At 44.4% G+C, this 14,734-nt stretch overlaps 1 protein-coding gene across 1 annotated transcript; it reads left to right on the forward strand.

The window, feature by feature from the left end:
• The first annotated feature begins 278 nt into the window (after window positions 1-278).
• On the forward strand, window positions 279-14,524 carry LOC121534247 (zinc finger protein 239). The gene is made up of 3 exons (XM_045205838.1): window positions 279-313; window positions 625-803; window positions 10,769-14,524. Exons 1-3 carry the CDS (start codon window positions 279-281, stop codon window positions 11,713-11,715), a joined length of 1,161 nt encoding a protein of 386 aa, XP_045061773.1. The 3' UTR covers window positions 11,716-14,524.
• The last annotated feature ends 210 nt before the right edge of the window (window positions 14,525-14,734 follow it).

Here is a 14,734-nt window from a genome sequence, read left to right on the forward strand (position 1 = left end):
TTGAACGCGATCCGCCAACCAAATCATAAAGAAGAAGAAGAAGCTCGTCAGCAGCCTGCTAAAAAAAAAAAGTAGAAGTATCCAGACACGTTATGTGTATGTTAGCCAATGTGTTTTAAATACACTTATGTTTACGCCTTAGTACCGCGAATCGGTTTTATTTCACATCCAGCTAGCTACGACGTTATAGATAGATGGCTACGTCCGTTTCGATAGCACCAGTGGCTGAAGATAGCTAACGTTAGTTAGCTAACTTTCCACCAAAACGCTTTCCAGAAATGAACAAACGCCGGAGACAGAGTATGAACGGCTTGTAACATTTTACAGATTAAGTTAAATGATTCATTTTACATTGGTGATTCAAGAACCGTTGGTGTCCGCGTAGTGCTGTGTGCTCTTTCGTCAAACCAGCTAGCTAGCTATCTTCGTTGGTGTATTGACCTAGCTAGCTAGCTAACATCCCCGACCATGAGTTCACTAAGCTACTCCCCCCTTGCTAAAGAAGAGGAGGACTGCTGGACGGAGAAAGAGGGTCTGTGGATGAACATTGTCGTAAAAGAGGAAGGGGAAGTTATTACAGTGAAGGAGGAGGCTGAAGAAGAGGATGCAGGTTTTGGAGTGAAGACGGGAGGAGGAGGCTGTCACAGTGAAAGAAGAAGAGAATGAAGAAGCTTTCAGACTGGAAAAGGAGGAAGATGAGGCTATCACATTGAAAGAAGAAGAGGAGGATGTTATAGTGAAAGAAGAGGAAGAACCTTTTGGAGTGAAAGAGGAGGAGGCGACTGAAGATCTGATTGACACCAGTAAGTACTATCTTAAAAACAGGGGCACGAACTCTGTTTGCAGTTGTTGAACCAAAGTGTGGTTTTTAAGGGGCATTCTACTGAAGCTCTACACTTGTTCTGTAGGAATTGGGTCGTTCCATATGATTTCAATCACTTTCTGACTGCGCCCCTTTTGATTTGAACGAAACCCTACATACAGTACATTCGGAAAGTATTCAGACCGCTTGACTTTTCCCACATTTTGTTAATTTACAGCCTTATTATGAAATGGATTACATTGTCCCCCCCTCAATCTATACACAATACCCCATAATGACAAAGCAAAAACAGGTTTAGACATTTTTGCAAAAAAACAACTGAAATATCTCATTTACATAGGTATTCAGACCCTTTACTCAATACTTTGTTGAAGCACCTTTGGCGATTACAGCCTCGAGTCTTCTTGGGTATGACGCTACAAGCTTGGCACACCTGTATTTGGGGAGTTTCTCCCATTCTTCTCTGCAGATCCTCTCAAGCTCTGTCAGTTTGGATGGGGAGCGTCACTGCACAGCTATTGTCAGGTCTCTCCAGAGATGTTGGATCGGGTTCAACTCCGGGCTCTGGCTGGGCCACTCAAGGACATTCAGAGACTTGTCCCGATGCCACTCCTGCGTTGTCTTGGCTGTGTTCTTAGGGTCGTTGTCCTGTTGGAAGATGAACCTTTGCCCCAGTCTGAGGTCCTGAGCGCTCTAGAGCAGGTTTTCATCAAGGATCTCTCTGTACTTTGCTCCGTTCATCTTTCCCTCGATCCTGACTAGTCTCCCAGTCCCTGCAGCTGAAAAACATCCCCACAGCATGATGCTGCCACCACCATGCTTCACTGTAGGGATGGTGCCAGGTTTAATGGTGCAAAGCTGTCATCAAGGCAAAAAGTGGCTTTTTGAAGAATCTCTTATTTTTTTATTTGTTTAACAATTTTTTGGTTACTACATGATTCCATATGTGTTATTTCATAGTTTTGATGTCTTCACTATTATTCTACAATGTAGAAAATAGTAAAAATAAAGAAACTCTTGAATGAGTAGGTGTGTCTAAACTTTTGACTGGTACTGTATGTAAATAATAAAATAAAAATATAAATGTGCAAACATTTCTAAAAACCTGTTTTCGCTTTGTCATTATGGGGTATTGTGTGTAGATTGATGAGGATTTGTATTTATTTAATCCATTTTAGAATAAGGCTGTAACGTAACAAAATGTGGAAAAAGTCAAGGGGTCTGAATACTTTCCGAATGCACTGTACATGTTTGCCGACTATATCAGACTCAACTTTTTTATCTATTTCAGTGATGAAGACATGGATGTCTCACGGTAGGGTGGGGTACACAAAGTGAGTCAACTTTGAGAACCTCTCCTGAATGTTTTGGCATTAAGTTCCAAAAAGACATTTTCTGACCACTTTCACCATGGGCAAACGTGTTTGGAATGTTTCATTCAAATCTAAAGGGGTGCAGTCAGAAAGTGATTGAATTCATATGGAACGATCCAATTGTTTAATCTAGTAGCCTACCAAATAACAAAAATGTATACTTAAAATGTTTCCTGTACTGACTTGGCTATTTATCCATTAGGTCTAATAAATGTATCCTATACTAGTCTATTTATCCATTAGGTCTAATAAATGTATCCTATACTGACTAGTCTATTTATCCATTAGGTCTAATAAATGTATCCTATACTGACTAGTCTATTTATCCATTAGGTCTAATAAATGTATCCTATACTGACTAGTCTATTTATCCATTAGGTCTAATAAATGCATAACAACACTAAGTTTAAGTTTTCTATACTGACTTGGCTACCCGTAAAACTTAAATTAAACGCTGAGTCTCAAATACCCGCCTGTCCCTTTTATTAATAGCCGGGCAACTGCACACATGAAATGAAATGTTGAGAAGGCCCGCCTACTCAACCAATCGGATGAGGGAGTATGCCGTCTTACGGTTTGTGGGAAGCGACCAATCAAATGAGGGAGTGTGGTGACTCATATTCCGACCTGCTTGCAGGGGCAGATGTGAGACATGCATTTCTTTTATCTGGTTGTTTATTAAATATAGTATAACCAACCATTTTAAATGCAAAGTGTTAATCAGATGTCTTATTCAAACTCAGTTTACAAGCTAACCCTAACCCTAACCCTTGTTTTTAAAATGGCCTGTAGACAAACAAATTGACACATCTTGATTTTAGTTTTTTATATTTTTTAATTCACAAGTAAAACAGTTAAATAGAAATGTTCACTGAAATATATATTTTTTTAAATTGGCTGATTTTTGGCTGATTTTAAGATTAACTTCAGCCCTGTTACATACTATAGTTATTTATTTATTTAACTTAACATAGCCTTGCAGTCCACCTTTTTGGTATTTTGTACCAGTTTCTGTCTCTGTACAAAGGTCTTCAAGCTATGGAAGATTACAAAATATTTAATAATAATAATTGATTGGACTTATATGGCACTTTTCTAGACCCCCCAAAGCTCTTTACAGTGTAAGGGAAACTCACCACCCTAACCCCACTCTATACAGGGGAAACTCACCACCCTAACCCCACTCTATACAGGGGAAACTCACCACCCTAACCCCGCTCTATACAGGGGAAACTCACCACCCTAACCCCACTCTATACAGGGGAAACTCACCACCCTAACCCCACTCTATACAGGGGAAACTTACCACCCTAACCCCACTCTATACAGGGGAAACTCACCACCCTAACCCCACTCTATACAGGGGAAACTCACCACCCTAACCCCACTCTATACAGGGGGAACTCACCACCCTAACCCCACTCTATACAGGGGAAACTCACCACCTTAACCCCACTCTATACAGGGGAAACTCACCACCTTAACCCCACTCTATACAGGGGAAACTCACCACCTTAACCCCACTCTATACAGGGGAAACTCACCACCCTAACTCCACTCTATACAGGGGAAACTCACCACCCTAACCCCACTCTATACAGGGGAAACTCACCACCCTAACATTTACATTACATTTTACATTTTAGTCATTTAGCAGACGCTCTTATCCAGAGCGACTTACAGGAGCAATTAGGGTTAAGTGCCTTGCTCAAGGGCACATTTACGTCATTTAGCAGACGCTCTTATCCAGAGCGACTTACAAATTGGTGCAATCACCCTATAGCCAGTGGGATAACCACTTTACACTATTTTTTATTTTATTTTATTATTTTTTTTGGGGGGGTAGAAGGATTACTTTATCCTATCCCAGGTGTTCCTTAAAGAGGTGGGGTTTCAAATGTCTCCGGAAGGTGGTGAGTGACTCCGCTGTCCTGGCGTCGTGAGGGAGCTTGTTCCACCATTGGGGTGCCAGAGCAGCGAACAGTTTTGACTGGGCTGAGCGGGAACTATGCTTCCGCAGAGGAAGGGGAGCCAGCAGGCCAGAGGTGGATGAACGCAATGCCCTCGTTTGGGTGTAGGGACTGATCAGAGCCCGAAGGTACGGAGGTGCCGTTCCCCTCACTGCTCCATAGGCAAGCACCATGGTCTTGTAACGGATGCGAGCTTCAACTGGAAGCCAGTGGAGTGTGCGGAGGAGGGGGGTGACGTGAGAGAACTTGGGAAGGTTGAACACCAGACGGGCTGCGGCATTCTGGATGAGTTGTAGGGGTTTAATGGCACAGGCAGGGAGGCCAGCCAACAGCGAGTTGCAGTAATCCAGACGGGAGATGACAAGTGCCTATACACTCTATACAGGGGAAACTCACCACCCTAACCCCACTCTATACAGGGGAAACTCACCACCCTAACCCCACTTACATATTCTTTATTTGCATATATTTGATTTGCTCCACCCCCCTCTTCAGAGGACGAAAGGAACTTTGTTGTACTTTTTCGTTTTGTTACAGATTTTGTTACATACATTATTCATACCCTTTACATACATGCTACTTTTATACACAGAGTTACAGTGCCTTCAGAAAGTATTCACACCCCTTGACCTTTTCCACGTTTTGATGTGTTACAGCCTGAATTTAAAATGGATTCAAAATATATTTTTTTTGTCACTGGCCTACACACAATACCCCATAATGTCAAAGTGGAATTATGTTTTTCGACATGTTAACAAATTAATAAAATAAATGAAAAGCTGAAATGTCTTCAGTCAAGTATTCAACCCCTTTGTTATGGCAAGCCGAAATAAGTTCAGGAGTAAAAATGTGCTTAACAAGTCACAAATTGCATAGTGTTTTAACATGATTTTTGAATGACTACCTCATCTCTGTACCCCACACATACAATTATCTGTAAGGTCCCTCAGTCGAGCAGTGAATTTCAAACAGACTCAACAACAAAGACCAGGGAGGTTTCCAAATCGATCCCGCTCCAGAGTACAGGCCTTGGTGTAACGCTCATTCCTTCGACGATAAACGTGAATCCAACCATCACCCCGGTGAGACAAAACCGTGACTCGTCAGTGAAGAGCACTTTTTGCCAGTCCTGTCTGGTCCAGCGATGGTGGGTTTGTGCCCATAGGCGAAGTTGTTGCCGGTGAAGTCGGGTGAGGACCTGCCTTACAACAGGCCTACAAGCCCTCAGTCCAGCCTCTCTCAGCCTATTGTGGACAGTCTGAGCACTGATGGAGGGATTGTGCGTTCCTGGTGTAACTCGGGCAGTTGTTGTTGCCATCCTGTACCTGTCCCGCAGATGTGATGTTCGGATGTACCGATCCTGTGCAGGTGTTGTTACACGTGGTCTGCCACTGCGAGGACGATCAGCTGTCCGTCCTGTCTCCCTGTAGCGCTGTCTTAGGCGTCTCACAGTACGGACATTGCAATTTATTGCCCTGGCCACATCTGCAGTCCTCATGCCTCCTTGCAGCATGCCTAAGGCACGTTCACGCAGATGAGCAGGAACCCTGGGCATCTTTCTTTTGGTGTTTTTCAGAGTCAGTAGAAAGGCCTCTTTAGTGTCCTAAGTTTTCATAACTGTGACCTTAATTGCCTACTGTCAGTAAGCTGTTAGTGTCTTAATGACCGTTCCACAGGTGCATGTTCATTAATTGTTTATGGTTCATTGAACAAGCATGGGAAACAGTGTTTAAACCCTTTACAATGAAGATCTGTGAAGTTATTTGGATTTTTACGAATTATCTTTGAAAGACAGGGTCCTGAAAAAGAGACGTTTCTTTTGGCGTTTAGTTGGAGGTATCTGAAGGCCTCTCTGTTGTCTAGCTGGTATGTCATTTGAGGTTGTTGATGTAGTTGGAGGTATCTGAAGGCCTCGCTCTTGTCTAGTTTGTATGTAATTTGTGGTACAGTGAAATCTTCCCTTGGTCCAGAATTCTCCAGTAAGTTATCCCTTTCTCAGACCAGCTGTTAAAGCAAGAGTCTAGGTTGGCCATCAGAGGGTAGCTGTTTGGCTGTCTAGGTTGGCCATCAGAGGATAGCTGTTTGGCTGTCTAGGTTGGCCATCAGAGGGTAGCTGTTTGGCTGTCTAGGTTGGCCATCAGAGGGTAGCTGTTTGGCTGTCTAGGCTGGCCATCAGAGGGTAGCTGTTTGGCTGTCTAGGTTGGCCATCAGAGGATAGCTGTTTGGCTGTCTAGGTTGGCCATCAGAGGGTAGCTGTTTGGCTGTCTAGGTTGGCCATCAGAGGGTAGCTGTTTGGCTGTCTAGGCTGGCCATCAGAGGGTAGCTGTTTGGCTGTCTAGGTTGGCCATCAGAGGGTAGCTGTTTGGCTGTCTAGGTTGGCCATCAGAGGATAGCTGTTTGGCTGTCTAGGTTGGCCATCAGAGGGTAGCTGTTTGGCTGTCTAGGTTGGCCATCAGAGGGTAGCTGTTTGGCTGTCTAGGTTGGCCATCAGAGGGTAGCTGTTTGGCTGTCTAGGTTGGCCATCAGAGGGTAGCTGTTTGGCTGTCTAGGTTGGCCATCAGAGGGTAGCTGTTTGGCTGTCTAGGTTGGCCATCAGAGGATAGCTGTTTGGCTGTCTAGGTTGGCCATCAGAGGGTAGCTGTTTGGCTGTCTAGGTTGGCCATCAGAGGGTAGCTGTTTGGCTGTCTAGGTTGGCCATCAGAGGGTAGCTGTTTGGCTGTCTAGGTTGGCCATCAGAGGATAGCTGTTTGGCTGTCTAGGTTGGCCATCAGAGGGTAGCTGTTTGGCTGTCTAGGTTGGCCATCAGAGGATAGCTGTTTGGCTGTCTAGGTTGGCCATCAGAGGGTAGCTGTTTGGCTGTCTAGGTTGGCCATCAGAGGATAGCTGTTTGGCTGTCTAGGTTGGCCATCAGAGGGTAGCTGTTTGGCTGTCTAGGCTGGCCATCAGAGGGTAGCTGTTTGGCTGTCTAGGCTGGCCATCAGAGGGTAGCTGTTTGGCTGTCTAGGTTGGCCATCAGAGGGTAGCTGTTTGGCTGTCTAGGTTGGCCATCAGAGGGTAGCTGTTTGGCTGTCTAGGCTGGCCATCAGAGGGTAGCTGTTTGGCTGTCTAGGCTGGCCATCAGAGGGTAGCTGTTTGGCTGTCTAGGCTGGCCATCAGAGGGTAGCTGTTTGGCTGTCTAGGTTGGCCATCAGAGGGTAGCTGTTTGGCTGTCTAGGCTGGCCATCAGAGGGTAGCTGTTTGGCTGTCTAGGTTGGCCATCAGAGGGTAGCTGTTTGGCTGTCTGGGTTGGCCATCAGAGGGTAGCTGTTTGGCTGTCTAGGTTGGCCATCAGAGGGTAGCTGTTTGGCTGTCTAGGCTGGCCATCAGAGGGTAGCTGTTTGGCTGTGTAGGTTGGCCATCAGAGGGTAGGTGTTTGGCTGTCTAGGCTGGCCATCAGAGGGTAGCTGTTTGGCTGTCTAGGTTGGCCATCAGAGGGTAGCTGTTTGGCTGTCTAGGCTGGCCATCAGAGGGTAGCTGTTTGGCTGTCTAGGTTGGCCATCAGAGGGTAGCTGTTTGGCTGTCTAGGTTGGCCATCAGAGGGTAGCTGTTTGGCTGTCTAGGCTGGCCATCAGAGGGTAGCTGTTTAGCTGTCTAGGCTGGCCATCAGAGGGTAGCTGTTTGGCTGTCTAGGTTGGCCATCAGAGGGTAGCTGTTTAGCTGTCTAGGCTGGCCATCAGAGGGTAGCTGTTTGGCTGTCTAGGTTGGCCATCAGAGGGTAGCTGTTTAGCTGTCTAGGCTGGCCATCAGAGGGTAGCTGTTTGGCTGTCTAGGCTGGCCATCAGAGGGTAGCTGTTTAGCTGTCTAGGTTGGCCATCAGAGGGTAGCTGTTTGGCTGTCTGGGTTGGCCATCAGAGGGTAGCTGTTTGGCTGTCTAGGTTGGCCATCAGAGGGTAGCTGTTTGGCTGTCTAGGTTGGCCATCAGAGGGTAGCTGTTTGGCTGTCTGGGTTGGCCATCAGAGGGTAGCTGTTTGGCTGTCTAGGTTGGCCATCAGAGGGTAGCTGTTTGGCTGTCTAGGTTGGCCATCAGAGGGTAGCTGTTTGGCTGTCTAGGTTGGCCATCAGAGGGTAGCTGTTTGGCTGTCTAGGTTGGCCATCAGAGGATAGCTGTTTGGCTGTCTAGGCTGGCCATCAGAGGGTAGCTGTTTGGCTGTCTAGGCTGGCCATCAGAGGGTAGCTGTTTGGCTGTCTAGGCTGGCCATCAGAGGGTAGCTGTTTGGCTGTCTAGGCTGGCCATCAGAGGGTAGCTGTTTGGCTGTCTAGGCTGGCCATCAGAGGGTAGCTGTTTGGCTGTCTAGGTTGGCCATCAGAGGGTAGCTGTTTGGCTGTCTGGGTTGGCCATCAGAGGGTAGCTGTTTGGCTGTCTAGGCTGGCCATCAGAGGGTAGCTGTTTGGCTGTCTAGGTTGGCCATCAGAGGGTAGCTGTTTGGCTGTCTAGGCTGGCCATCAGAGGGTAGCTGTTTGGCTGTCTGGGTTGTTTTGATTTTTGCTTTTGTTCCCCATGTTGTGTTTGTAATCCAGGGGTTTCCCACTTCTATGAGTGATTTGGAGTCTTCTTTATGAGCTATTGCTGTTTGGATCGGGATATTAAGAATTGTTCATTCAATTTCTTTCCAGTTTGAGTTATATTCCGGGTTACACCCACAGATCAGTGTCTGTAGGTTTGATGAGCAGTAGTAGTGTTAGTTCCTCTGTGGAGATGGGAGAACCTTCCAGAAGGACAACCGTCTCTGCAGCACTACACCAATCAGGCCTTTATGGTAGAGTGGCCAGACGGAAACCCCTCCTCAGTAAAAGGGCACGACAGCCCGCTTGGACTTTGCCAAAAGGCACGTAAAGGACTCTCAGACCATGAGAAACAAGATTCTCTGGTCTGATGAAACCAAGATTGAACTCTTACAGGGTCCTGAAAAAGGGACATTCCTTTTTTTGCTGAGTTTAGATACCGTCTTTTATTGAGGGATCTAGTCTAGATTAAACCTCATAGGAAGACAGTCTCATGGCACTTATCGCAAGAGTTGGGGTGTTAACGCTTGTGTCCTGGCTACATTTCCATTCATCCCCTCTCCTCCCCCTGTAACTATTCCCCAGGTTGTTGCTGTAAATGAGAATATGTTCTCAGTCAACTTACCTGGTAAATTTTTTTATTTTTATTTTTTTTATTTTTTATTTCACCTTTATTTAACCAGGTAAGCCAGTTGAGAACAGGTTCTCATTTACAACTGCGACCTGGCCAAGATAAAGCAAAGTAGTGCAATAAAAAAACAACACAGAGTTACATATGGGGTAAAAAACATAAAGTCAGAAATACAACAGAAAATATATATACAGTGTGTGCAAATGAAGCAAGTTATGGAGGTAAGGCAATAAATAGGCTATAGTGCAGAATAATTACAATAGTATTAACACTGGAATGCTAGATGTGCAAGAGATGATGTGCAAATAGAGATACTGGGGTGCAAAAGAGCAAAATAAATAACAATATAGGGATGAGGTAGTTGGGTGGGCTAATTTCAGATGGGCTGTGTACAGGTGCAGTGATCGGTAAGGTGCTCTGACAACTGATGCTTAAAGTTATTGAGGGAGATAAGAGTCTCCAGCTTCAGAGATTTTTGCAGTTCGTTCCAGTCATTGGCAGCAGAGAACTGGAAGGAATGGCGGCCAAAGGAGGTGTTGGCTTTGGGAATGACCAGCGAGATATACCTGCTGGAGCGCAGACTACGGGTGGGTGCTGCTATGGTGACCAATGAGCTAAGATAAGGCGGGGATTTGCCTAGCAGTGATTTATAGATGGCCTGGAGCCAGTGGGTTTGACGACGAACATGTAGTGAGGACCAGCCAACAAGAGCGTACAGGTCACAGTGGTGGGTAGTGTATGGGGCTTTGGAGACAAAACGGATGGCACTGTGATAGACTACATCCAATTTGCTGAGTAGAGTGTTGGAGGCTATTTTGTAAATGACATCGCCGAAGTCAAGGATCGGTAGGATAGTCAGTTTTACGAGGGCATGTTTGGCAGCATGAGTGAAGGAGGCTTTGTTGCGAAATAGGAAGCCGATTCTAGATTTAACTTTGGATTGGAGATTCTTTATGTGAGTCTGGACGTTGAGTTTACAGTCTAACCAGACACCTAGGTATTTGTAGTTGTCCACATACTCTAGGTCAGACCCGTCGAGAGTAGTGATTCTAGTCGGGTGGGCGGGTGCCAGCAGCGTTCGATTGAAGAGCATGCATTTAGTTTTACTAGTGTTTAAGAGCAGTTGGAGGCTACTGAAGGAGTGTTGTATGGCATTGAAGCTCGTTTGGAGGTTTGTTAACACAGTGTCCAATGAAGGGCCAGATGTATACAAAATGGTGTCGTCTGCGTAGAGGTGGATCTGAGAGTCACCAGCAGCAAGAGCGACATCATTGATATACACGGAGAAAAGTGTCGGCCCAAGAATTGAACCCTGTGGCACCCCCATAGAGACTGCCATAGGTCCAGACAAAATAAGGGTAAAATAACTACAGTTTTTTCATTCCGGTCTCTCTGTTTAACCAATACTCTTTTTGTTTGTCTTTGACAGGAGACATACCAGACTCCCACTCTGACAGTGGGAAGAGTCCTTCAGAGGATCCAGACCAAGAGACGTCCAAACCAGGAAGACAACACCACTACTGCCACTGTGGAAAGAGTTTTTGGTGGTTAGGGCACTTTAGAGACCATAAGAGAATACACATAGGGGAGAAGCCTTACCAATGCTCCCAGTGTGAAAAAAGTTTTGGCCACTTATGGAGCCTGAAATTGCATAAGAGAATACACACAGGAGAGAAGCCTTTCCACTGCTCCCTGTGTGGAAACGGTTTTACCCACTTAAGGGCCCTGAAAAGACATGAAAGGATACACACAGGAGATAAGCCTCATCACTGCTCCCAGTGTGGAAAGAGTTTTACCCTGTTAGGGAGCCTGAAACGACATGAGAGAATACACTCTGGAGAGAAGCCTCACCACTGTTCTCAGTGTGTAAAGAGTTTCAGCTGGTTAACCAGCTTGAAAATACATGAGAAAACTCATACAGGGGAGAAGCCTTTCCACTGCTCCCAGTGTGGAAAGAGATTTTCCCAGTTAGGGGACCTAAAAGGACATAAGAGAACGCACACTGGAGAGAAGCCTTACCACTGCTCCCAGTGTGGGAAGAGATTCACCCGGTCAGGAAACCTGAAAAATCATGAGCTAACACACTCTGTATATAAGCCTTATCACTGCTCCCAGTGTGTAAATAATTTTTTTTCATCAAATGCCCTGAAACAACATGAGTTAACGCACTCTGAAGAGAAACCTTTCCACTGTTCCAAGTGTGGAAAGCAGTTTTTCTTATCAGGGCACCTGAAAAGACATGAGCTAACACACTCTGTGGAGAAGCCTTTCCACTGTTCTTATTGTGAAAAAAGTTTTAAGAGTTTATGGAACATGAAAGTGCATCAGAAAAGACACACTACGGAGAAGCCTTCCACTGCTCCCCCTGTGGAATGAAATGTACATGGTTTCATCAACTGAAAGAGCATGTAGGAATCGTTATCAGTGGTCCCAGTGTGGAAAGGGATATAGTACAACACATGGGGTTAGAGACATTTGTGAAAGAAAATCTATTGAAGATAGTTTGGTTTATTTATTGTGTATAAACATTTTATGAAAACTATTTATGCGGAAAATCCTTTTACTCTCCTCCTAGAATTGTATTTAAAGGTTTGCAACTAAGATGGCGTGAGTGAACAGGTGTATGTAGTCTGCTGTCAGGTAGATGCCGAATTAAGGTCGTTTTCAACTGTTCTTTTCTATTATTTATACCGTTACATTTAATCATTTTGGTGCCTTTTACCTTTTACTATCCACATCAATTGGAACCTGTCTGTGTAAACTGGAAAACGAAATGTCCCTCATCACTCATCAACAAGGAACTGTGTGACAAACCTGTACATTCTTTTTGTGAGCAGCCGACAATAAATATGATTTTGTTGAGGACAATGTTGGGGTCATTCTCTCTATAAACCAGGATAAGAGCGTCTGCTAAATGACGTAAATGTAAATGACACATGGCAGACTGGGTACACATGGACTTAATGTTCATGAAGTTCAAGAACACACACAGTGCTCCCATTGGCTGATATTTCGACTGAGAATGTGTTCTTTTTTTATGCCACGTTAAATCAAATTGTAGAAAATCAAAGTGACTCAAAAACATTCGCATGTTTTGTACTTTTTTGTACATTAATTGAACATGGAGTGAGTAAAAGTTTGAATATAGAGTATCAGTTGAATGAAAAGTATGTCAGTTTCAATCTATCTGTTTATCTGCTCTGTAATTAATTAAATGATCATCATCGTGCGACGCAGACCAGGTGGAGAGCGCGCTGAAACAGTGAAGAAATTCTGTTCTGCTGAGTTTTGATGCAGTCTTTTCCCCCGTCAAAGTTAATACCCGGTGAGAGATTTTGTCCCGAACCCATTACGGTGTTTCAGGTGCCAAGTTTATGGTCATGTTGCAGCAGTGTGTAGGAGGGAGATTCCTAGATGTGAGAAGTGTGCAGGAGGGCATGGGACACAGGATTGTGTAGTAGCGTGTGTGTAAACTGTAGGGGTACCCCATGGTCCTGGAGATCAGAGGTGTCCGGTGAGAGAAAGGCAGGTTGTGGTTTCCAGGATCAGAGTAGTACAGAAGGTGTCCTATGCTGAGGCAGTGGAGAGAGTAGTAGAGGAAGGTGAGTACAGGGTGAGAGATCCTAAGAGGATCCCTGTGAGTCGGCCCGAGGCCATTAGAGAGTGATGGGAATAACATGGACTTCAGTGGTTGGAATTCTTAGCGTTCGTTGCCATGGTTATCAACTAACCGCAGAAATGGAACGTAAATCACAGAGAATAGCTGTGGTGGTGGCAGCTGCGGAGAAGCACTTGGGTGTATGAGATTTTACTGCACAAGCTGTGTTGAGCGATAGTGTCACTGTACCGTCACGGGTTGCGATCCACCAATAGAAAAATAAGACCTTTCCATTATGCAGCGCCTCAGACTTGTTTACGTGAGACAACACTCGCCAATGTTACGTTGACAGAAAAACTTGGTTCCTAAGCCCTTTATGGAGTGGCCACTTGCTGATGTGTTGGATAGTGATCACTCCAGTCTGCCTGTTTTGGGCAAAATTAGAATTGAGTCGATCAGAATGCACATGTATACCAACTGCAACTTGTCAATATTCCAAAACCTCTTGTGTCCCCCACGACCTGTTTTGCAACATGATTGTCTATGAAACACTGCCAGACAGACTCCCACTCTGTTAATAGATATAGTGAGAAAGTTGTAAAAACTAAATGGCACCGAAGCCAGTGACTTGATAAGCTGATTGTTGCATGGCTGCTCAATGTGTCTACCTACTTTCTAACTTAATTGACAAACAAAATTGGAACTTAGCCAACTAGTTTGACAGCTTGCAGATGATGTTGAAGTTGTAGACATGTTCTTGTTTTCAGAAATCAGTCCTGAGCACGCAGCCAGACATACCTGACTCGATAGACGGTATGCACTTACTAGTCTTTCATGCATTTTTTGTTGTTGTTTTTTAAATACTGCATTACAGACATTAACTAGATGTAAAATTGCGCAACTAAGATCTCCTCGGCAAAAACGTCTAAATTAATTACATATTTCTTGATTTATCTTAGATTAATGCCGACTATTTTGGAAGTGCAATTGTCATTTTAAAGGGTTACATCTAAGATGGCGTGATTGAACGTTGATTTGAACAGGTGTATGTAGCCTGCTAGATAGATGCCGAGTTAATATAGTTTTCAACGGTTCTTTTACCGTTCTTTATTCCAAAACCTCTTGTGTCCCCCACGACCTGTTTTGCAACATGATTGTCTATGAAACACTGCCAGACAGACTCTCACTCTGTTAATAGATATAGTGAGAAAGTTGTAAAAACTAAATGGCACCGAAGCCAGTGACCTGATAAGCTGATTGTTGTATGGCTGAGTATTCTTTTACCGTTCTTTATACCGTTACATTTCAGCCATTTTAGCTTGATCGTTGTTGTACCTTTTACCCTCCATATCAACTGGAACCAGTCTAGCCATTCTGGAAACCATGATTTACTTCACCACTCATCAACAAGGAACTGTGACACAAACCTGGACGTTCTTTAAAAGAAGTGATCATTTTACAATGTTGGAACTTTGTTTGAAGCCACATCACATGGACATGGAGAACACACACAGTGCTCCCATTGGCTGATATCTTTGACTGAGAATGTTTTTTGTTGTTGTGCCACATTAAATACAACTGTACAAAGAGTACTCCAAAAAACAATTTGTTATGTATTTTTTTTTTCATTTTAAAACATGAATTGAACATGGTGTGAGTAATTTTGTTTGAATATAGAGTGTTAGTTTGAATGAAGAGTATGTCAGTTTCAATCGATCTGTTTATCTTAAGTTGTGTCTACAAAACACTATTTGGATCAAAACATTTTTTTACCCTTAAGTGTTTAAATATAGCTGG

Source organism: Coregonus clupeaformis, chromosome 20 (assembly GCF_020615455.1).
Source record: "Coregonus clupeaformis isolate EN_2021a chromosome 20, ASM2061545v1, whole genome shotgun sequence".
NCBI lineage: Eukaryota > Metazoa > Chordata > Actinopteri > Salmoniformes > Salmonidae > Coregonus > Coregonus clupeaformis.